The sequence below is a fragment of the Haliotis rufescens genome, unplaced genomic scaffold (assembly GCF_023055435.1).
Source record: "Haliotis rufescens isolate VD_foot unplaced genomic scaffold, xgHalRufe1.0.p SCAF_2, whole genome shotgun sequence".
Classification (NCBI taxonomy): Eukaryota; Metazoa; Mollusca; class Gastropoda; order Lepetellida; family Haliotidae; genus Haliotis; species Haliotis rufescens.
Window position 1 is genome coordinate 63,622,339 of NW_025963890.1, and position 23,085 is coordinate 63,645,423.

At 38.7% G+C, this 23,085-nt stretch overlaps 1 protein-coding gene across 1 annotated transcript in view; it reads left to right on the forward strand.

The window, feature by feature from the left end:
• The window catches only part of LOC124142990, a 91,194-nt gene that overhangs the window by 35,156 nt on the left and 32,953 nt on the right, over positions 1-23,085 (forward strand). The window contains exons 22-33 of the mRNA XM_046511767.2: positions 687-752; positions 2,206-2,274; positions 4,499-4,573; positions 8,280-8,386; positions 9,937-10,012; positions 11,996-12,036; positions 13,610-13,703; positions 15,087-15,116; positions 15,619-15,681; positions 16,456-16,540; positions 17,644-17,682; positions 22,650-22,746. Coding sequence (XP_046367723.2) covers positions 687-752; positions 2,206-2,274; positions 4,499-4,573; positions 8,280-8,386; positions 9,937-10,012; positions 11,996-12,036; positions 13,610-13,703; positions 15,087-15,116; positions 15,619-15,681; positions 16,456-16,540; positions 17,644-17,682; positions 22,650-22,746 — 842 coding nt within the window. The remainder of the gene's footprint in view (positions 1-686; positions 753-2,205; positions 2,275-4,498; positions 4,574-8,279; positions 8,387-9,936; positions 10,013-11,995; positions 12,037-13,609; positions 13,704-15,086; positions 15,117-15,618; positions 15,682-16,455; positions 16,541-17,643; positions 17,683-22,649; positions 22,747-23,085) is intronic.

A 23,085-nucleotide genomic window follows, 5' to 3' on the forward strand; every position in this document is an offset into this window, starting at 1 on the left:
TTGCACTCTTGGTTTGTTGTTTCAAATTCTTAGAAGAAGTATTGCTTGATATGTTTCCATGTAGGTAGTGGTATTCCTTTGAGGGGAGCTGCTATGTCTGTATGTATCTTGTGACACACAGCAGAGAGGCTCAACTGTTGAATCTCACAGTTTTCATTGATTGCACAATGTTCTGGTTTGGGTTTTTGTTCAAGTTTGATACACGTTGCTTTATTCTTTTCACTCTTCTGTGTGGGAGCAATTATCCTTACAGCACACTATTTATTATTTTTTTTCAAATTTAATATGTCTTCAGTGCATGCATTGAGTTTTGAAGTTTTGACAGCCTTCATTACGACATACTTAAACATTATACTTCCCTCCATTATGTTTTGCTGTAATAACAAATGATAACTTGAGATTTTTAATTGTTCATATAGGACGAGAAGATCATGAGCTTATTTACCCACTTTTGTTTCCCAGTCGAGAATGAAATCTGCAGATTACCACAATGTCCTGATTTCCAGTAAACTGCTTTGATGTCTGAATTGGTTAATTGAATGGACATATTTTGTATATTTGTAAAAGCTGGGAAAGCTGAATGAGTGCACTGATATATTTGTTTTAGTTTCATAACTGCATCCCTGGTATATGGTATTATAGACATACTGTGATTTTAAACATGTGAGATGTTTTCTCGCCTGCAGAAGCACGGGTATCATAAGAAACCCCCCTACTGGACCGAGCCAGAGTCAGCCATTGTGACTGCACTGGTACGCCATACACCCTATAACCATACATATCCTGCGTAGTCGTAGTAGGCCCGAGCTGTACATAATCAGAAAGTTGGCGATGCCGGAGCAAAACAGGGCCCAATTCCACAATGGGGCCTTAGCGCTTATACACTGTAACATGGATTTATGACAATCTTAGCACTTGGGCGCTTTGTGGAATGTGACCCTTGTCTACAAGACACCATGCTCGATACAAGAAGCATCTGGATGACCACCAGCTGCTGTGTGACCTGATTGAGCGTGCGTCACTCCACCCAGATTGTTGCTGATGCTGTCAGCCACTGGGTGTCTGGCCCAGGATTTGATTTTTTACAGGCTGTCATGACCAAGCTCTCATAGTGCTGATTGCAATATAAAACACTATTTATCATCTTACTTTTTATATACAGTCATCTTCATCTCCCCTTGAACCTGCCTTGAACTGATGTCTTTTACCAGGGATTTATTAGAATAGTTATAAAAAATCCTGCAGGTCTTGAAGTTATTATCAGTTCCAGAAAAGGGTTTGATTTTCATAAATAATTTTCATAGTACAAGTTTATTTTATATTTTAATTCTAAGAATATATTCATCAAATTATTTGAGGAAATTAAATGACAGCAGAGATCTCCTCCTGGCTTCCCTGTAATGAGTGGTCCCAGGACATGGTCTGTGTGTAGCATGTAAAATGGAAGCTTTAGGAAGGACTGTTTGATATATCATAGTCATTGTACGTTGCTTATAAACCACTACATGCTTTTTATATCCGTTTGAATTAGTTTGATATGGAATAGGAAATCATTATGACTTTTTAACATGTTTAAGGTTGAGTATATATATTAGTCATGCTTTATCTTATGTCTTCTTCACAGATTCTCTGCTTTTTACACAACCTGTCAAAGTACTTTTTTGAGTTACCTGAGATTTCTTCAACATAGAATCAATAATTATATTAACAATAATTATGATTAACGACAATTATATGGATATGGTATAGAGCAGATATTTTAAGATTGGAAGATAAACTTTTCTATGTAAGTTTTTGCGATGACATAAGATATAACATACATACTGTCCCCATAGCTTTCTTTCTTCTCCACTAATTAATAGTTTGACATGTTTTGGTGTAATTCTCAACAAAAATGTTATGTGGAATATCTCTGTAGGCATGGTACATAGTAAAACACATTTGATTGGTCTGATGTATTTGGGAAAAAAAATGCGCTGTTTCAGATGTTTTGAGATGTTTCATATATTTCATATATTTAACAAACTAAGTGTAAAAGTGTTAATCAGCATGGGTTCTTTGTTCCTAATTTCCATCTTTTCTGGATGGAAGACTCTGGCTACGTGAACATTAGGAAGTCATGACAGTCGGCAGCAGGAGCTCAGACATAGGCTAGATCAGACTCATTAATACCAGGTACATCACGCTTGATTGTCATGGTTACAGGGGGAACAGGAGCAGGGGGACACATATGCAACATTACCGGGCCTCCGATATGAGGACACGGCCAAAGCTGTAAGTTGGTCAGATGTTGCTCTTGCATTTGGTGTTGAGCAATTCAGCCTGTTCTAGATCTTTTTCTTTCATTTTGCTGTCACTGTTAAGTTAATTTCAAGTTTCATGGCAAATTAAATACATATCCAAACTCTACATTGACTGGATGTAAGGTGAAAAACGATGTGACAGGATTATAACAGAGATACATTTGTACAATAGCTAAGTAAAAAAGCCACAAAGAAAGTAAGATGTATTAGTTGGTTTACCATCCTCCCGAGGCAAGGGAGTTAACTGGCTATAAAAGTCCAGTTTCCACCCTTGATAAACTGGACTGGAATTATGGAGTTTCATTTTGGCTGGACTAACGAGTCTGTCCAATCAAAATCATGTGACGAACTAGACATCCAGTTGATAAACAACATGGATTTCAACGTGCAGATTTCGATCGACTGCAGGACTTGCAAAGCATGTGTACCGTCAACTGGGCGTCGGCAGATATTTTCAAAATCTTTCCATATTTTAAATCATGGACCTCAAATGATTTGATGTGCATTGCGAAGTAAGACCCGATTTACTACAATACAAATTTTGATTATCGAAGCAAATGCAAGAGATATGAGAGTTGGCATCTGATTGGCCAATAGGAGGGATCTAGAAGGGACATAACACGTAATAGCCACTGGTGGCGCTGCGATTGAGCCCAGAAATTCCAACGTAGTTTGGCAAGGTTTGGTGAACTAGATTTTTTTAGTCAGTGAACTCCCTTGTCTCGGGAAAATGTTGGTTTACAGACGTTTCCTGGATTTGCTTGTGAAAATGAAATGGAAGTATATGTCCATTTTGCATGAAATATATTTTAAAAGGACATGACGTCGACCGTTCTGACGCTTTGTAAACAATAGCCGATATCACCCGAGCTTTTCAGTGAGTTTTTCTTCTCCAGTGACCACGCACCAGGTGTAGGCTTACAGTATAATGGGACTTTTCACTTGTTTGTAAACAAACACACTTATTCTGAAATAAGAACAGAAGTGCAAGTGCGCTTTACATATTGTTTTGCAAAATTATGGATATACCACTACAACTGCGACACTGAGGTACATGACAATATAGCTTTAAACATCAAAGGGACCATATTTCCAGTTCGCCTAAGGGCTTTGATGACAGCATGTGGGGGATAGATACGCAAATGAAAATAGTTTTCACATTTTAGAATATTTTCTCAATGAAAGTTTTGTGTATCTAAATGTGTAGACTTGACAGATGAAAAACACATGAATCGACAGTGTAAAATTTGATGATGTGACAGAGGAACTTAGCTGGCCGCAAGGAACTCTGGGTAGGAGAGTGATTGGCTTCATGCGACTGAGGCATATTTATTATTTGGTTTTCTAGGCTTTGATAAGTAAAGTACTCTAATTTTTATCTAAGTTGTCAATTAGTATTTTCTAACTCAGACTTAAAAAAACCCACAAACTTTCTCTTCATTTTGCCTCTTTTAAAATTAAATCATGACCGAAGCCAGTTTACTATGCACAGCATTGCGTTGTCAGCTTCACTGTGTGGAGCTCTATTTTTTTGGTTTGAGAATTAAATCAGGCATGTGACGCCACCCTCGGACATTATTTCATGCATGATTTGAAAACCTACAGAACCGTCGACGTACTGTCCCTTTGAGGAGTGTTTGACATTTATTGATTAAAAGTAATGACATATGCCATCTGAAAAATTAATAACATCGATGTGGCTTCTACTCATTCTTCATATTTGAGATTTTAAGATTTGTGTTAGCATATACATGTAACCATCATTCTAAGAACATCTGTGAGCATGGTAAACCAACTGAACAGGGTTCGACAAATACAGTAGTGCACTGGTCCGATTAGAAAATGCTTCTAATCATTACGTAGGATCCGTAGTTTTGAAAATGGAGATCGTCAGACTTGTTAGCGAAAATATATGTATAAAGATAACAGTACTTTGTTACTTTGTTACGAAATAATAGGACAGAAACTGATGGAATATTTGCTTTATAAAGATGAGAAAATGTACTCTGATGTTTTGCCGTCTCACACAATGTCTGTTTTGGACCATTCTCTGTAGCACTGGTCCAATTGGCTGCCTGAATATATTCTGTTTGTCGAGCCCTGCTGGTAGAAAGGTGTTAAGTTGGAAGTTAGGTCAGAAGTTATCCCTACAAATGTGGCCACCTTGTCTAACCTGCTGTTCCTGTATGATACAGAAATATAGTGAGTTAGAGAGAAATAAGGAGTACAATGACTTCTTAAGACAGAAGGATGCCCTGGACCGGTTGGCTGTAAGTACAGGGACACCCCTTGACCTGGGTAGTCCTCCACTTGTAGTTTACTGTAAATCATCAAATTAATGCGAGTGTTGAACCCAGGCCTAAGTTGCAACAATGTAGTAATGCGAATAGCCCTACATTTGAACTTTAAAAACTGATCAGATAACGATAACAAGACTGTAGGCTAAAAATTCCATGACATGGAATGGGGTCAGATAGTTCAATTGCATAATATCATCTCAAACCTTAACTTCAACTGCTTGGCACGTGATCTGACTTCCATGAAATCAAAAGCAGGAAATTCCAAATAAAGCATGTTCAAATAAGACCAGGTGACCAATGAAAATTATACAGGTTACATTGTTTATTGTGACTGTGTTATATCATGTCATTGTTTCCACCATGTGGGGGCGGTGGGGTGGCCTAGAAGTTAAAGCATTAGCTCGTCACGCCGATTCCGGTCATGGGTACAATGTGTGAAGCCCATTTGTGGTGTTCCTCACGTGATATTGGTTGAATATTGCTAAAAGCAGCGTAAAACCAAACTCACTCACTCACCCTCTCCACCCATGGGCAGTGAACCTGACATGACAATAAACTCGAATATGCTCGCATTAATTTGATGATTTCTGGTATAGTTCTGTTTTAGTTCTTTCTCCAATGCTTCCTTAGTTTCTGTTTTAGATTATAGTTTAGCTGCATACTGGTTTGTTGAGCTTATGAATTTGTCAGTTTTAATTTGTGAAGTTGCTGGTTGAATTGAATTGAGGTTTTATTCCAGTGTTTTTGATCCAGCCTTGTCGATGAGTAGCTTGCCCTGACATTTTCATACTAACTTTCCAAGCCAACCAGTAGAAGTCTGACCTGTTTACCTGGTGACTAGGCTACAAGATGGGGAGGGGTCACTAGTCAGTAGTCAGTAAAAGTAAGGGCCTTTTGTGGCCTGTGATTAATTCAATACATGATCATGCTGAGTAGAATGTGAAGTTAGACATTTGAGTTTGCCGGATACCTGTCATCCATATTTGTTTCATGCTTCTGATAAAGTGACACACAACGGCATAGATATTATAGGGGTATAAAGCTAAAATAAAAAGGAGAAAAAATGACCCCGCTTGCATTTCGATGGATTGATATGATTAAGTCATGAAATTATATGTCAAGGCAATTGAAAAACATTGAAAATCTAAGGAAAGCATCGGATAAGTACTCAAAAAGAGAAGTTCCCTAAATGCATATTAATTTTATGAAATGGCTGGAGAACGCATGTAAACAACTTAGAAACGGTTCAGGAAGGAGCTTGAGCACATCCCTTACCAACATGACAGAAGAAGGTATCTGATATCTTGCAATCGAGCCTATTATCTCAGCGGTAGAAACTAACATTTTTAGTCCACTAGTCCTTATAATGAGAGCATATAGCAGAACCCTTAAAAATGGCACATTTCAACTGGTCCTTACTAGCCCAACTATTGGGCAATTTGGCAAGGACTACTGTTCTAGTGACAGTTTCTAATGCTGTATCTTACAAGGAAAACATACATGATCCTTACCCTGCCTGAATTTATGACTAACCAGTGCATGGTATAATGTTTCAGCAGTACTAACCAGCCGGGCTAGCTAGATAATGTTTTACTAGCCAATATTAGAATTGAGTAGCCAGTCTATTGTACACTGTTGTATACAAGGTGAAAATGTATTCCAAGTTTCAACCGTGTTAGAACTTCAATCTGAGTCAATGTAAAACAGGATTCATTGAGTGACAAGGGACCAGAACAAGCATGTCAAATGTTACAGTACATCCAGGAAATCACAAATCAGCCATTTAACATCTACTGACAATTTTATCAGGTGATTCATTTCCTGTTTCGGAATTTCATATTTGACAGCTGAAAAAACAACAAAATGGCTCACTGGATAGAAAATTAAACTAGCCATGCGGGCTACCTTGATTTTATTTTCATGAACAAGAAAGTAAAGAAAGAGCCATGGGTCACCGTGCAGGCACTTATTTCTCACACTGTGCCTAACCCTCTCCATTGCTAAACCATTCCCCACCTCACCATGACTCAGCCACACACAGGTGACCCAATACCTCCATCCCTGTCAGGTTGCTCGGAAGATTTGATTGTGGTTGAGTGTGTATGGTTGGAACTACCAGTGTTTGCCTGTTAGCTTATGTTCCCATACTAACCTGTTAGTTGGTTCTATATCTTGGTGAATGATATTGAGAAATGGTATGTTAACATGGTTAAGGAGCTTTCAAACATTAAATGTGAAACAAAGATAATATAAAGTTCTAGCATTACTTGAATCTTATTTAATAGATATCATGGGCGGATACAGCTTTTTTGAAAAGGGGGGGTGCACAATTAAGATCTATTTATTGTCTTTGGTGGTAATTTATACAGAAATAAAGATTTTGTTCGAAATAAAAGGGGGGGTGCGCACCCCCGCACCCCCCCTCTGTATCCGCCCATGGATATACATTCTGATAAGTAACACAGAGCTGTTGCGAATATATGTGGAACAAAGGAGTTTAAGATACAGATATTTTGACACTCAATAGAAAAAGATCCAATTTTATAAATATTATGTACTTTTATGATGTCATCAACATCTAAATGAATTGTACATCCCCAACTATTTCTTTCATTATCCCAGTATTACAAAGTTTGTTGAATTGATGTGTACATATTTTGCTTAGTCTAGCTATTTTCCTACAGAAGGTGTTTAAATCTAGACAGCTATAAATATTTTTTCAGGGCTGCATAATACATAGAAATTATATTGTGACTTATACTATGGGCCTCATGGCCTTTCTACAACTAGACTGTCTGTCTGAGGAACTTTCATTGTGAATGTATCAACACAGCTATTCATGGACATCGTCTCACATGTGTTTGCGAGCATCAGCTGTTTGTTTATATGTCTTCATTTACATCAGGCTAATGGATGAGCTAGTATTCAGAACAAACATTAGAGAAGGATTATGATAAAAGTCCACAGTTGTAGAGAGTGTCTATTAACAGTAAAAAATGAATAATTATCACAACTTTTGGATCATAAAGTGACATCTTTTTGTACACTCGTGGATGACACATATTGACAGCAAGGAGCTAAGTCGGACGAAAAAGTTGAGAGCAAACTTGTAAGACTTATCCCTCTGTCTAGATGCTGATGTTGATACAGTTTTGTTCAAGGTGGATGGTGCTAGTAGAGGATGCATAATCCTGTTTGACAAATAGTATGGATCCATATCATATCTGACTAATACCTACTGTAGACAGTAGCACACACACTAATACCACAGCTTTCTTCTGTATTTGTAGCTGTATGTTAATTATGTACTCACATCCTGACAAGGAAGGAGAATGCTCTTGATATTTTGGGGAGTATTGACTAAATGAATAACAAGTGGAAGACAAATGTTTGTCATGTTTCAAACCATGCCCAGAAAAGTTACTATTACATCTCTGATTATTTTGAGAAGTTTGTGAATTACACTCTGGAGTATATTTCAGTAGATGCATTGTTATTGAAAGTGTGAGTCCAGACTCAATTGAAGAATAGTTCTGAAATACATGAGGGATTTCTGAAAGTCTGCAGACAAAATACTCGAGGCATGGAGCATTCTGGGAACATCCTTCACCCAGTTGTTAAGGTCAGGCATGGTTTCTCAGGATTTGCTTTCATATACCTTTTCCTGTTTCTTCAGCGCACCCAAGGACAGGAAGGGCCCCCTGGTGCCCCACGGAAGGGCTGGGCCACGCCCACCTATGAAGAGATGCTGGACAAGAAGAGGCAGGAGGAGGCCAGATACAGGTCAGTCTTATCGGAAGTTATTACCTGATTATCTAGAGCAAAGTGCTGTATAAATGATATTAATATGGAAGGTTACCGTACAATTCTGATGGTTACAGTTGATATTGCTTTTATGGGGTCTTCATGATCACTGTGAACAAGTCATGTGGGGTGAGGTGAAATGGGGTTTAACGTCGCATCCAAGATTATTGCACTTATATAGCGACGTACATGCACTTGTGTGTATGTGGCTGCTTGTACTAGTCACAGTTGAACATGCCACATGCCACAGTTGAACATGAATACCCCACTCAGACACAGTATACTGACTCCGAGCCGACCAGTCCTTGTTTTAGCCCCTTAATGCCGAGTGCCAGACAGGGTAACAACAAGTACCATCTTTTAACGTCTTTTGGTATGATGCGGCAGGGGATAGAACCCCGGATCCTTCCGCTCTCCGGGCGGACGCTCTACCGCGAGACCACGGAGGCGGTCTTAACAAGTTATTGAGCCACATAAAGCAACAGATTTGGTGACACAACCACAATAATGGTCTTTCCAACTGTCACTTTTACCTTCTGTCACATGGTGATCTGGTATGCCTTAAAGCTTCACTACGCATTGGTCAGTTGTTGGATCATATAACACTTAAATTTGCCTATGCTTCAGTTTTGGCTATGAGTACATGTTGATGTTAAACAATCAACTTAACATGCTTAAGGAATGAAGTAAGATGAGTTCTATGGATGAACATCTTCTTTATTACATCCATATATCCGTCTATGTTCATCCATAGAACTCGTCTTACTTCATCACACCAACTTCTAAATGCCACTGAAAGAAGTTAACTTAAGGAATGACAAAAATGTCTCCCTTGTGTCAAAAGTGTTACAAGGGCATGTGGTAAAATGTTGTGTCAGTGTTCAAAGTTAGATGAGCCCTTACGGTCCTTGAAGATTGCTCCTATAGTATTTGAATCTAGGTACCTGCCTTACTTTCAAATTTTGACATTAAACATTGGGGTTATGATAAGGTCACTTAAACTTTCATGCTTGTTGTTGAACAATGGTGGGAAACTTGTTGTGGCAGTTATCATAATCGACTCACGAGATAGATACAGTGAAAGTGTGTTTGCTTACCACTCACATAATGTTGGGTGATCAGTAGTAGGAGACGAGCTTAGTGCCATTGAACACAATAAGTGAATAACCGGAGCCATAAGGTTAGTGATATACCCCTGAAGATCCGGGTTAGAATAGGTCTTCAGCAACCCATGCTTGTTGTAAGAGGCGACTATGCTTGTCGTAAGAGGTGACTAACGGGATCAGGTGGTCAGGATTCCTTACTTGGTTGAGGCATGTCATTGTATCCCAATCGTGTAGATTGATGCTCAAGTTATCAATCTCTGGAGTGTCTTGACTCAGTTATTTACAGACTACCGTCTTGTGGTGGAATATTGCTGAGTGTGGTGTGAAACAAACAAACAAACAAACAAATTTTGGTAATATTTGAGTTAAAGGAGTTTTATTAAGTTTTACGTATGAGTTAATTGTATTGACAAATCATTTCAGACGCTATGATGACCCGGAGTACAGTCGTCCTGGTATGAAGTCCTATGGCAGTGAAGGAGCCCTGAATGGTATCGATGTAAGTGCTGCCACCATGCATCAGATTGTACTATGTTGACCTGACTGTGAGCTATATGTGACCTTGCTGTCGTATTGTATGGGGTACCGCTGGTGTGTGGGATGGACCTGTCACTGGTGGACAGTGGGGTCCGACCGTGTTGGTGACGTCAGTAGTTCTTTTGCACTAGAAGTTAACATTACACCAGTAACAGTAGCATTGTAGACTATTCTCATTCTATATAATAACTTGACATATGTATGAGTCTTGTGTATTGGCTATGTCTTAATGATCCATGTATTTCCATATATCCAGTGTTATAGGCAATAATTAATAGCCACAAAATACTATCACGTTTTCATGAAATTCTTTAGGAATGAAATTCAAACAAAAACAAATTGAATTAAAACAAAAACTCCACATTAACTCAATATTCGTACGGCCTGTGTTGATTCCACACAAAAAAGTAAGTAAAAAGTTCAAAATTTGTGGCTCATTCTGAAAATATTATCTACAAACTTGATATTAAGATGGCTTATTCTGCTTCTTGATTGAAGTAACAAAGTTGTACAGTAGGGCTGCAACGAATACTCTATGAGGCGAATACAATTCGTATCACGAATATTGGGAAACGAATACGAATATTAATTCATGAATACAATAACAAGTCAGCAGTTGATGTATTGTTTGTGATGTTCAGTGAAGCAATAACAACAAAATATTTGACATGGTTTGTTAATTATTAATATATTATAAATTTCTATACTGCACTTATCCAGGTGCTAGTATCTGCTCAAATGCGACAATGCACAGTGACCACAATACTGTCAAATCAAATAGTATAAGAGTGTTGTCTTTTGAAGAAATCTATGCATATAATATGTTCTTATGGATATTTTTATGTAAATGCACATGATTGCATGTTCATAAATATTCGATTCTAGTGGTCCTGAATAACGACTTCAATTCATGAATGGATACAGTTTGATTCACCGAATGCGCGAGTAAATCGTAACAGCCCTATCTTACAGACATTGTATCAGTCTCTATTAATGTATTGGCCAACATGTACACACTGGTAATCACTGCGTGCCCACAGAAACACCACTGCTTCTTTGCTGTGTGGACAACACTTGACCCCAGCTTGGCTCACCATATTGAAATTGACAGAAAGAACATCAATGTTTTGAATATTTTTGTGAACACACCTTTTGCCTTTCAAATTGATACATGATTACATAAAATGTAAATTACTGAATTCAGTCAGTCCTTATATTTGTTTCATTATTCTGAACAGGGACAATTTGCACAAAGAGATCTTAGCATTACAACTGTCGTAAGTCTATGTAAAGTAGGGGTGTTCCAATCATTGTAGTGCTAAGATTGCTTTGTGCAAGTGAACCCTTTCTTGTCTAGTGGGGGTTTGTGTCTGTAGGGTAACTTGATTTGCAATATTCTAGTTTATTTCTTGTACTCCATTTGTGAACAACTCATGTTATTCCGGGACAAGCCAAATAGCGACTCGTGCCCCTTTCGTGGCCATTTTTGCAACTGGATTCCATCTGAGCACCAACGGGAATAGCTAAAAGAATTGTCAACTCATTGCGCAATGATTCACATATATTTTTCCCATGTCATATATATTCCAGATGCCATTGAAAACACATTGGGACATAGTATTATACAGTGTGAATGAACACATTTAACTGTCTCTTGGGTATATTTTTAAATGCAAGACATATTTTAAGTAAAAAATTATTCCTGCGGGATTCTTTGAAGTCATACGCATTCTGAATGGTTTGTCATATTTTCACACATAACATTCATCGATAGGGGGATGAGTCTTCTTGCAGGTTACGGAAAGGGGCGAGCTTTGATGAATGCTTGTACTCAAGTGAAAAGACTGTTGTCCTTAGAACTATTTGTTGACCTGCTGAGTAGGCTACAGTAGTGCTGCAGCTTCCTAACCCAGCAGTATGTCTCTAACACTTGTCTATATCTTAGGGTGAGAGGCGAGGAAAAGGTCTAGATACAGACTTAGACAAGTAAGTTCTTGTTTATTGCATGTTCATTTCAAACTGGTAACCAGAAATTATCTTTCGACATTTTAAAGTAAAAGTAGATATGGTTTAACTGGCTTAAGTGTAAACTAATGTAAATGAATTGCTTGACAAGCATATTCGTGTTGTTGATAAAGTGTATGTATTTACTGAACGCTAACAAGGACAACACGAACACCGCGGAGAAACCCTGAGGACGATGAAGTCGCCAGGGAATATATTGAAGTGGTAAATGTTTACCCGAACTATCATATTTATCACAGACTTTCAGTTTAATTTTGTCATACCACTTCTGTAATCTCTTCCAAATTATGTCTTATTTGCATGTTTGGTTCATTGTCTCTCCTATCGTGTATATCTGTAAAAGTACATAATTAACATTCTTGTCTGAAACGTCTCACCAAAAATCAGATGAGTAACAGACTTAGGGTGCAGTGATTATCATGTTAAAAACTTGAATTTAAATTACGTTCAATTGGACAAATTTTTATCATATTATAACTGTTATACTAAACTAGTTTATATAAATGTGAAATCAGATTCTTCTGGTGTTTTTGGTGAGACACCTTGAAATGTGAGGACAGTGTACTGGATGTTGGTTACATGTTACTGATGACATCCCCACTTCCAGACATTTTGGTTTCCGACACTTGAGTCCAGTAAGTCTTGAAGCAGGTATTGTACCTAGGCAGAAGTCATAATGTGCCAACAGAAATATCCGCAGTGTAGCCTGCGAACCCTTATGTTACTCAGGGTAAAATTTTAGTGTGTGTGTATTGAAATAGGGGTGACAGTGAAGCCTAGTGGTTGAAGCTGCACTTGTCATGCTTAGGAACTGGATACACATTTTTATGCCACCTGCTAGGCTATTCATGGAATATTTATTTATCACTCACTCACTCGCTTGTATCAAAAAGGCGACCAACGGGATTGAGCGGTCAGGCTCGTTGACTTGGTTGATGCATCAGCCATGTCATCATATCCCAATTACGTGGATCGATGCTCATGTCAATCACTGGATTGTCTGGTTCAGGCTCAATTTTTACTTACAGACCACTGTCATATAGTTGGAATATTGCTGTGCGGTGTTAAACAACAAACAAACAAAACTTGTATGAATTAAGTTATAAAAAAAGCAACATAGACTAAATAAACAAACGTATATCTCTCCACTGACCTGTTCATGTCTAACATGGGGCATTAAAAAATGACAAGAAATTATGTCAGTTCCTTTTAGATATTGTTACTGTCAAATCTATTTTGAGTGGTTTTACATCAACTGTTACAAAAAGACTGCACCTACTGTCAATCCACTTCACCTGCATTAAGTAATGTGTTACAGCATAGGATTAGATCAGTTTGTGCACATGGTCCCAGACCTCAATGCTTTTGTTGACTGCTCATCCATCACGGATACATCTGCAACAACACGTGCTCATCCATCACGGATACATCTGTAACAAAACGTGCACTGTCTTCACATTTGCTGCTTACTAACACTCTCTCTTCATCCTGAGTTGCGTCACTGGCACGGTGTTCATGTCCTCTCACTATCTAGGCGGTTGCGCATCTCCGACGGGCACAGAAGCATCCTGGATGACCCGTTATGGCTGAGTCCGCGCAGGGGGGAGAACTATGACAGAGAGGCTCCGGTAATAATGTCCTTCTGCATGGAATGATGGTGTTCAGTTCGTACTGCCGTGTTTGGCATTACTGGACTTTGTTTGGTGTTACGGTTCAGTGATGCTATTGAAGGCAGTCAGTTGGTAGATGTTTCGTGGTAACCTGGAGATATGGTTAGTTAGCATGCAGCTGGAAGGTAACATATAGAGGTGATGTAGGTAGTTAGCTGTAGGTAACAGGGTTATGTAGAAGTGATGTAGTTTGTTGAAAGGCAACATGTAGAAGACGTAGATGTTTAGGTAGTAGGTACTACATACTAGAGGTATAGTTAGCTTCAGGAGTAGCTGCTGATGGGTGCAGTGTCGAAGTGGTCAGATCTGACCGGAGTAAACCTTTGTGTGGACAGTACTGTCATACAGAGTCTGGGACCGAGGGATGGACAATGGTAAGGGATTTATTTAGACTTGCTTAGAGGTCAATATTTGGCCACAACAGCAGAAATGGCAGTAAATTCCATTTTGGGGTTAAGCATTTCCAAGTCCTGCTCTTATAACTGATGTTATGGCTTTGTAGAGGTGAGTTGTCACTGATAACAGAACCAATATAGAGGGAGAGGCTTTAATGTTTAGTTTAATGTTATAGTATTGAATGAAGTGTAAGAATCAAAGATAAAATACCTCTGAATTCAGGAAAATAAGAACTTTTAAACAAATCCCAATTTTAAAGAAAATAATGATTTCCCCCGACTTGCCTCCCAAGGGCACTTAGTTTGGAATCCTATATATATCCCCATAGTAACCTATAAGGATGCTTGTCCTCTGGATTGTAGACAGAGAGGTAACAAAGGGTTGATGATGGTGTTTTGGTGAAGTTTATTTATTATTGATGTTACAATCTGATACAGTGGCTGGTGATATTGAGGGGCACTGGCTCTCTGAGATGATGTCAGCCGTATGTGCATCTATGTCTCAAAACACTTTCATTTGTCACTTTCAGCTTCTGATTTTGTTTCTGTTTATATCTGTAAATGTGTGCAGCATCACAAGGCATATGTGGCACTTGTACTTAAAAAACAGCTACCATGATCATTGAGATCTGTGCACAGCTGAATTGATATAATTCTGCATAGCAATGTAATCACTTGTTCCGACAATATACTGAAGGCACTCTATTACATCCAGTAATTTTGTATAATTAATCACTCAATACATTCTATACGATGTATTAAACTGTTAGACAAAATGATCGTAAATTTGTTGACAATTCTAATATTGTTGAGCTTGTTAAAAACTAATATTCAGACATGGCTATGCAGATTTGTTATTTAATTTGACAATTAATTGTATAAAGTCAATGCTACATGATGGCCTAAAAATCTAAACTCGCTGTACAAATGTTTGTTATTCTTTAAGATATCCCGTCTGAGAGACTATAACTTTAAGGTAAGGGGCTCTGCATCTGTTTCCAGACTTAGATAGTTAGTAGCTAGTACCAGCCTAGTTAAGAGGCTAGCTAGAATTAAAGTAGCATGCAAAATGATTAAGGGAGCATTAATAGATATATATGATATTTGGTTATTATGTTGTTTATGAATGTAAATAAAAAAACTTTTTTTTTTAAAAGCAACAACGGTTTCTTATGTAGTACAAGGTATTTTCATAGAGCTCAAAATTATGTAGACTATGTCAAATGTAGACTATTTACATATCAGACTTCTTATGATACAAGAATTACATATTTCTAAGTAAATATGTGTTACTTGTCATGCATGTGTTACACTCTAAGGAGTGGTTGATATATCCTCAGGTAATCTACGTACCAAGTAGGGTTAAGAATCTCATGTCAGTAGTCCAGCTTCTAGAAAGATGTGTAACAGTAGGCATTGATCAGCTAGAGGTAGACTAGTGTCAGCTAACTGATGGTGTTTCGTGACATGCTGCGTAGGAGGCCGAACTCTCCAGCCGTCCCACCTCGCCAAAACAACCGGCTGAGGGTGGCAACAAGAAGGTAGGTCAAGGTCATTCTCGTACCTGGGGTCATCGTTGCTGCAGCATGTACAAGATGCTTCTATGTCAGTGTCAGTGTATATGAGCATGCCTATAGCTCATTACATTCATGTGGGTAACTTTTTTGTGTCTGTTGAAGACACAAACTTGAAATGAGTGACCCGTGATGATTTGTCAGTTTACAATGCTTTTTAGTTATCTTACCCCATGTTGTTGCTCATGCTTTTCAGTATCTGTTTGGTCTTATAAAATCAGCTAATAAAATACCATGTGATAACACTAAAATGTACTAAAAGTGATGCTAAATGCCAAGTTTGGGCTGGTCGACTCAAAAGTTTTTGGCACGACTGGTAATGGTTGACTTGATATGGAATATTTTAGTGAAATTGACTTCTCAAAAGTGGTTGTACAAAAATATAATGAAGGAGAGTTTTCTTCCATACTATTTTGTCATCGTATACATATCCAACCACACAATGCCACCAAGAGATACTTGTTATTACCCTGTCTGGAGCTCGGCATAAAGGGGCTAAAACAAGTCGACTCGGAGTCAGTATGCTGTGTCTGAGTAGGGTATTCATGTTAAACTGCGGCATGGTATCTCGGTGGGCTAGCACTATAAAATCAGCATTAGTCCAGACAAGTACAAGCAGACACACACACATTTGCATGCATGCCGCTATATACCGGTACCTCACCACACAAAGATCTTTGAAAGAGTAATATGACAGTTCAGCGATGTATCCATGTTCAAGTACCTGTTTTGCCTCCACAGAGATACCAGGAAACGGCCCCTCCCCGAGACCACGGCCCCCCGCCACGCAATACCGAGCCTGGCTACTATGCCACCCTGCCAGTTGGTAAGTGTCCCCCCCCCCACACACACACACTACTGGTGTGACTGACTCTCTGCTGTGCAACCCCACCCCCTAAATACCCTCTTGATTATACCCTAATACATCACATGTATCCACCCTTATATCCTCCTTGATAACCATGTGTATTTTGTCATCAGAATAACCTGCTTCCCTCATACTGGAATGAATATGAAAGAGCATTCCTTTGGCTGAGAATAGAAAGTAGATCAGTAATTTAATAAATGGGTGACAGTAATGAAGAATAATGACATATTTTATTGATAATGTCATAAGAATAGATGTTTCATAGTTCTGAATTTATAGCTTATAAATTTATGAATCTTTATTGAATGATAAACATTGAAGAGCCACTCATTTTTTGCAATATTGTATTTTCCAATTTGTGTGGCTGTTTCATAATTTGCAAATTCCTGTGAATAACTGAATATGTATGTTTAAAATTATGTCATGTGACTATTCCAGTCTTGTATACTCCTGATAAAAAGTTAAGGACCACCCCTTTCTTTCATGTTACTATAATTAATCTGTCATGGCAAGACACGGGGGGCATGGGTGGCCCAGTCGTCTATGGCGCCGCGATTCGCTGTGCAGAGTTGCGTCCCTTGGGCACGCCAGAAACCTATGATTGTGGGTTCGAAACCCCGGTTCGCCCCGATTATGTTTCTAGGTTTGTCAGCACCATACCCGTGCTTGTGGGTTTTACCGAAGTGGTAAACGACCTGCATCACTTCAGGCTTTCCTCCCACATTAAGCTGACACGCCACGATATAAGTGGAATACTGTTAAAAGTGGTGTTAAACCCAACTCACTCACTCACTCATGGCAAGACAGATGAACTTAAGTATAATGAAAGAATAGGTGATGGCGTGACAGATTAACTATAGTAAAGTTAAAGAATCGGATGGTCCTTAACTTTTTTTAGCAGTATATTATGAAATATGAATGCTCTTTATTGGTTGTTGCTACATTCCATCCCAAATATCGGCCATTAACCTGTAATCCACACCTGTAAACTCCATGCACATTGCCAACGAATGCTGTGGTTATTGACTGCTGTGACATACACATGCTAATGGCGCTTACAGGTGATCAGCGGGAGAAACGAAGCCGCTCCACGGATGATGGCAAGTGGTTTCTATCATTTTCATATCTAATTTTCACTCTTCATACTCACAAACTGTTGCAAAATTACATGACAAACTGAATTATTAATTTATCCACTGGGTGGGTATGTCACACATTTCTTTTCTGACTCCCAATTGTAATTTGGTTTTAGAGTTTTGAAAAATACATGTATTTAGAAGTATGATGGGTGTTGTTTGATGGTCAAAGGGAGATAACTTGCTAAGACTATGTTGATTGTGTCCCCTGGACATATCTTAAACGCAATGACAGATACTCATCCTTTAGTCACTGTGGGGATTCTAGGTTAGAAGTGGTCCCCAGCAACCTATGCTGGTTGTATGAGGTGACTTAATGGTAACAGATAGGGTGGCCAGGCTTGGTGTCTTGGTTGATTGTGGGGATAGTTGTTCACAATATCAATCACTGGATGATCTGGTCAGACTTGATTATTTACAGGCTATCGTCATATAGCTGGAGTATTCCTGAATGTGGCGTTAAGCAACAAACAAACAATAATTTTGCTTCTTCTATATTTATTGTAGGGACATGCCAATAAATGGCCTTTTATCAGAAATATATCATGAATATGAGAATACAGTATTGAAACCCTTCAGCTATCTAAATCCAAAATGCATAAATGTGTGACATTGATTCAGTTTGGAATGTACTTGTGACACCTAGTTCACTCATCACACAGTGTCTCCGATCTACTTCAGTGGTATGCATGGTTTGTGTGTGAAGATGACTATTATGTAGTTTGTGTGCAGCCTGTCAGATATCTCTCCATGCTATGTCTATGTATATATACATCAATGCCATCCAAGTCTGTGTGATCCTTACTGTGCTCAGTTCTTCAGTGGTTGGGGGGCCACGGGTGGCCCAGTCGTCTAAGGCGCCGCGATTCGCTGTGCAGAGTTGTGTCCCTTGGGCACGCCAGAAACCTATGATTGTGGGTTCGAATCCCGGTTCACCCGGGTTTGTCAGCACCATACCCGTGCTCGTGGGTTTCAACAAAGTGGTAAACGTCTGAGACCTGCATCACTTCGGGCTTTCCTCCCACATTAAGCTGACAAGCCGCGATATAACTGGAATACTGTTAAAAGCGGCGTTAAACCCAACTCACTCACTCACTCACTCTTCAATGGTTGATTTCTCTGGTGTATAAGAATCTTTCCATGAGGCAGTAACTTGATTCACACATTCTAAATTTCACAAACATTTTATATTAGATACTGATGAAGCTGATCAAGGAGTTTCTAAAGTTTGATTTGAATTGATTGCCATAACACTTGGCTTGTCCTTGATACATGACGTTTAAACACAGTATAGTATTCAGTTCGTTGAAGGTTTACCATGTTATTTTTTGTTCTCTTAGAAATAACAAGAAGTCTAGTTTAGCTAAGATGATTAATATTGAAAGTGATATAGATATAATGATACTAACCATCTTAGATTGATGTGGTAGCACAGAAGTGTACTGGAAATAATGTCAAATGACAAATTTGGACATGGTAAATTCGAAATTTTTGGCACAGTGTGTTAATCCAGTGAACGATGTGCTACTGTTTCTCACGACGTCAGAACTGACTGGGGAGGGAGGAATTTTGTTTTTTCTCTGGTAGGTAACATGTCTATTAAAGTATACTGCAGGAATTGATCTAGGATTCCAGACCAATTGCCCTTGACAGGCAAAATTGAGGGATTTTGTTCAAAATTGGATTTTTCATTGTTCACATTTTTTTAAATTCTGAGAAAATAAGATTTTTTTTAATTCAAATTTGAAATTGTCTTGCTCTGAGCAGGTCTAGATAACTCCCTGGCAAGATTCCTGGTTTGGTCCCTGTGACCACTAGAGCTGTTACGATTCACTCGTGTATTCAGTGAATCAAACCGTATCATGAATCGAATTTGTTCACGCCGTTCACATTTAGCATGGTCACTAGAATCGAATATTTAAAACAAAAAATTTAAAAGAGTGTTATTTACTTGAAGTTGTCTGTTATTTATCAAAGCAAGATATGCTAAAAGGAATATGTACAAGCCATGCAGTAGTCTGTTGTGTGGGTCATCTACAACGCCACCTCGGTAAAATGGCTGATTGTCCAGAACGCTCATCAATTATCTGGACCTCAAAGGTAGCATTGTAGCAATCACTGTATTTTTCATTGAATATAATAAATGATACATCAAGTGCTGACTTGTTGTATTTGTGAATAAATGATCGTTTTCTATACCCTATATAATTGTGATAGGTATTGTATTCACCTCACAGTGTATTCGTTGCAGCCCTAGTGACCACAGCTTGGTTCCCCTGTGTATCTGTCACACTATAAATAGCATAGTGTGTACCAAATATTGGAAACCAGTGCAAAAACTGACTTTAAATTTGAGTTTGAAAAAGTCATAACAGTGCTGAAAAAAAAATGATTGAGGGGCTTGATCAATATCAGGGATAGGCAGGTCATGGGATGCGTGACATTTGTTATAACAAAGTTTGTTGTCAAGATGAGACAACAGTACAAGCTGTTTGTGTATTGCACTGTCACAGGTCACTGTGTTGTAGTTGTGTTTGTTTCAGGTGGATTTCATATGAAACCATTCTCACTTGTTTGTCTCACTTCATCTATACACCCTCTCACAACACACTGTACTTAGATATTACAAGGTTGAATTCTTGATGATTTGTACTTGTCTTCTCTTTCAGGCCGAATAGTTATTGCCTAACAATACTTCTAACCGCTTATTGAGTGTTGACTGAAATTATTTCTAATAAATGTTGTTTGAAATGACCAAAAAGTAATACTAATAGCTCCAACTTGACTAAAACATGTGTTTCACTTAGCACTATTTTTTAGTACTATTTCAATAAGAGTGTCTGACTATCATTTGTGTTCATGGTGTATGGTTTTAGTAATCTTTACAATATTTATATTTGACATGTTATTTGTGTCCATTATTCATGACAATTCATATATGAAATGACAAATTATTGAATCAATGTAGTCTGTGCCACATGCTGTAAAAGTCCTCATGGCTCAGGGAGCACACACTCATCCACTGACCGGGTCATACTATCTAAGTGCTTAGAGCATGCTTATGCATGGAGTACAGCGCAATATAAATGGAGTGTTATATTATTATAGCCTATTAATGTTTTTGTAAGAGGGAGTGTAGGTATTTTAACCATATTACCCTCTTGACTCCAGTTGGGTACATTGACCACGGACATGATCACTTGGGGTATGCTCAGGGAAGGTGGGACCCGTGAAGATCCGGGGTAGAATAGGTCTTCAGCAACCCATGCTTGCCATGACCCGTGAAGATCCAGGGTAGAATAGGTCTTCAGCAACCCATGCTTGCCATGACCCGTGAAGATCCGGGGTAGAATAGGTCTTCAGCAACCCATGCTTGCCATGACCCGTGAAGATCCGGGGTAGAATAGGTCTTCAGCAACCCATGCTTGCCGTGACCCGTGAAGATCCGGGGTAGAATAGGTCTTCAGCAACCCATGCTTGCCATGACCCGTGAAGATCCGGGGTAGAATAGGTCTTCAGCAACCCATGCTTGCCGTGACCCGTGAAGATCCGGGGTAGAATAGGTCTTCAGCAACCCATGCTTGCCATAAAAGGTGGCTAACGCGAGTGGTTTGCCAGGCTTGCTGACTTGGTTGATGCATATCTTATCCCAATTATGTGGATCAATGCTCATGATATCAATCACTGAATTGTCTAGGCCAGACTAGATTATTTACAGACTGTTGTCATGTAGCTAGAATATTAGTGAGTGTGGCGTTAAACAACAAAAAAACAAAGGGATGATGATGTATGATAGAAGTGAACTGCAGTTGACACAAAGACATTGATAACAACTGACTGTGCTGGTCAGAGATTCTTTTGTGGTCCTTGGTTTGTGGATATATCTTTCAAAACCATTGATGGTCAAAGTGTTGATTATGGTGGAAATGCATGAACATTTTTTGTTTGGAAATGACAAAACATGCTAGTTTTAATTGATTTCTTTGAAGGATATCAGAATATCAACTTCACAGATCAGTGTACACGTTAATATAAATTTATTTCACACCTCCCAAATTATGGAGCAGCAGATTTGCAAACCATGGAATAAAACATAAAATACTTCATGTACCAATCATTGTCAATACACTAAGGTCATTGTGAAAGGTCCTTTGCTTTGATTTCACTAAAGCCTACAAATATTCTTCCTTTGCTTTGAATGGCATTTGTTTTGATGTGAAGATATAATAGCCAGCAATACCATTTACTAAATTAATACTGTGCCGACATTCAAATAATGGCTTGTGGTTATACTAAAATCCTGGGTCAGTGAAATCACATCAATGGACCTTCATCAGTAATGATGTATTGGTAAGTACAATATATACCTTGGAATAAACAAAGATTTACTATGAAAATGTATTTTAAAGGTCCTGTTACCCGTGAAGATCCGGGGTAGAATAGGTCTTCAGCAACCCATGCTTGCCGTAAAAGGTGACTATGCTTGTCGTAAGAGTCGACTAAAGGGATCGAGTGGTCAGGCTTGCTGACTTGGTTGATGCATGTCATCCATCCCAATTGCATGGATCGATGCTCATAATGTCAATCACTGGATTTTCTTGTCCAGACTCGATTATTTACAGGCCGCCATCATATAGCTGGAATATTGCTGAGTGCGGAGTTAAACAACAAACAAACAAACAAACAAACAATATTATGTTCTAGGCATGTGGCACCAACTCTTAAGTACGGATAAAGTGCAACTGGAATAGAGTTAAAAATGGTTATGAAGTTGTCAGTCTTTGCAAAAGTTATTTGAAAAACAAAATTACATCATTTTTCCCTGTGGCGTATGTTAAGGATGATGCCCGTTCTTTCGGTTGCAAGAGCCTAGTGTGCTGACATGTGCCTCAAGTCCAAGGTGTTTATATGTTGTGTGTCGTGTGTTGCAGGGAGTCAGGAGAGAATGAGTGCACAGCAGCGCAAGAAGGAGCAGTACCGGAAGGAGCTGCAACAACAGATGATGGAGGCCAGTGAGGCTAAACGCAGGTAGGCGTTCAGAGAATCGCGATTGATGGGATGAGAGCCTGCTGATTGTTTGTTTGTTGCTCAACAGCACACTCAGTGATATACCCAACAATCCAGTAATTGATATTGTGAGCAACGACCCATGATGTTTGGGGACGATGTCGTGCAATCAACCAAGTCACTGAATCTGACCACCTGTTCGATTTTGGTCGCATCTTCAGAGCTCCAGATAACTTTTTGAGCAATTGAGTTTTTACTTGAAGGTTTTTATTTCAATTGGGTTATCACATTTTTCATTTGGTAACCAATATTTTTTCACTCATCTATTCATCCCTTTATTAGGTTTTTCCCAACATGAGT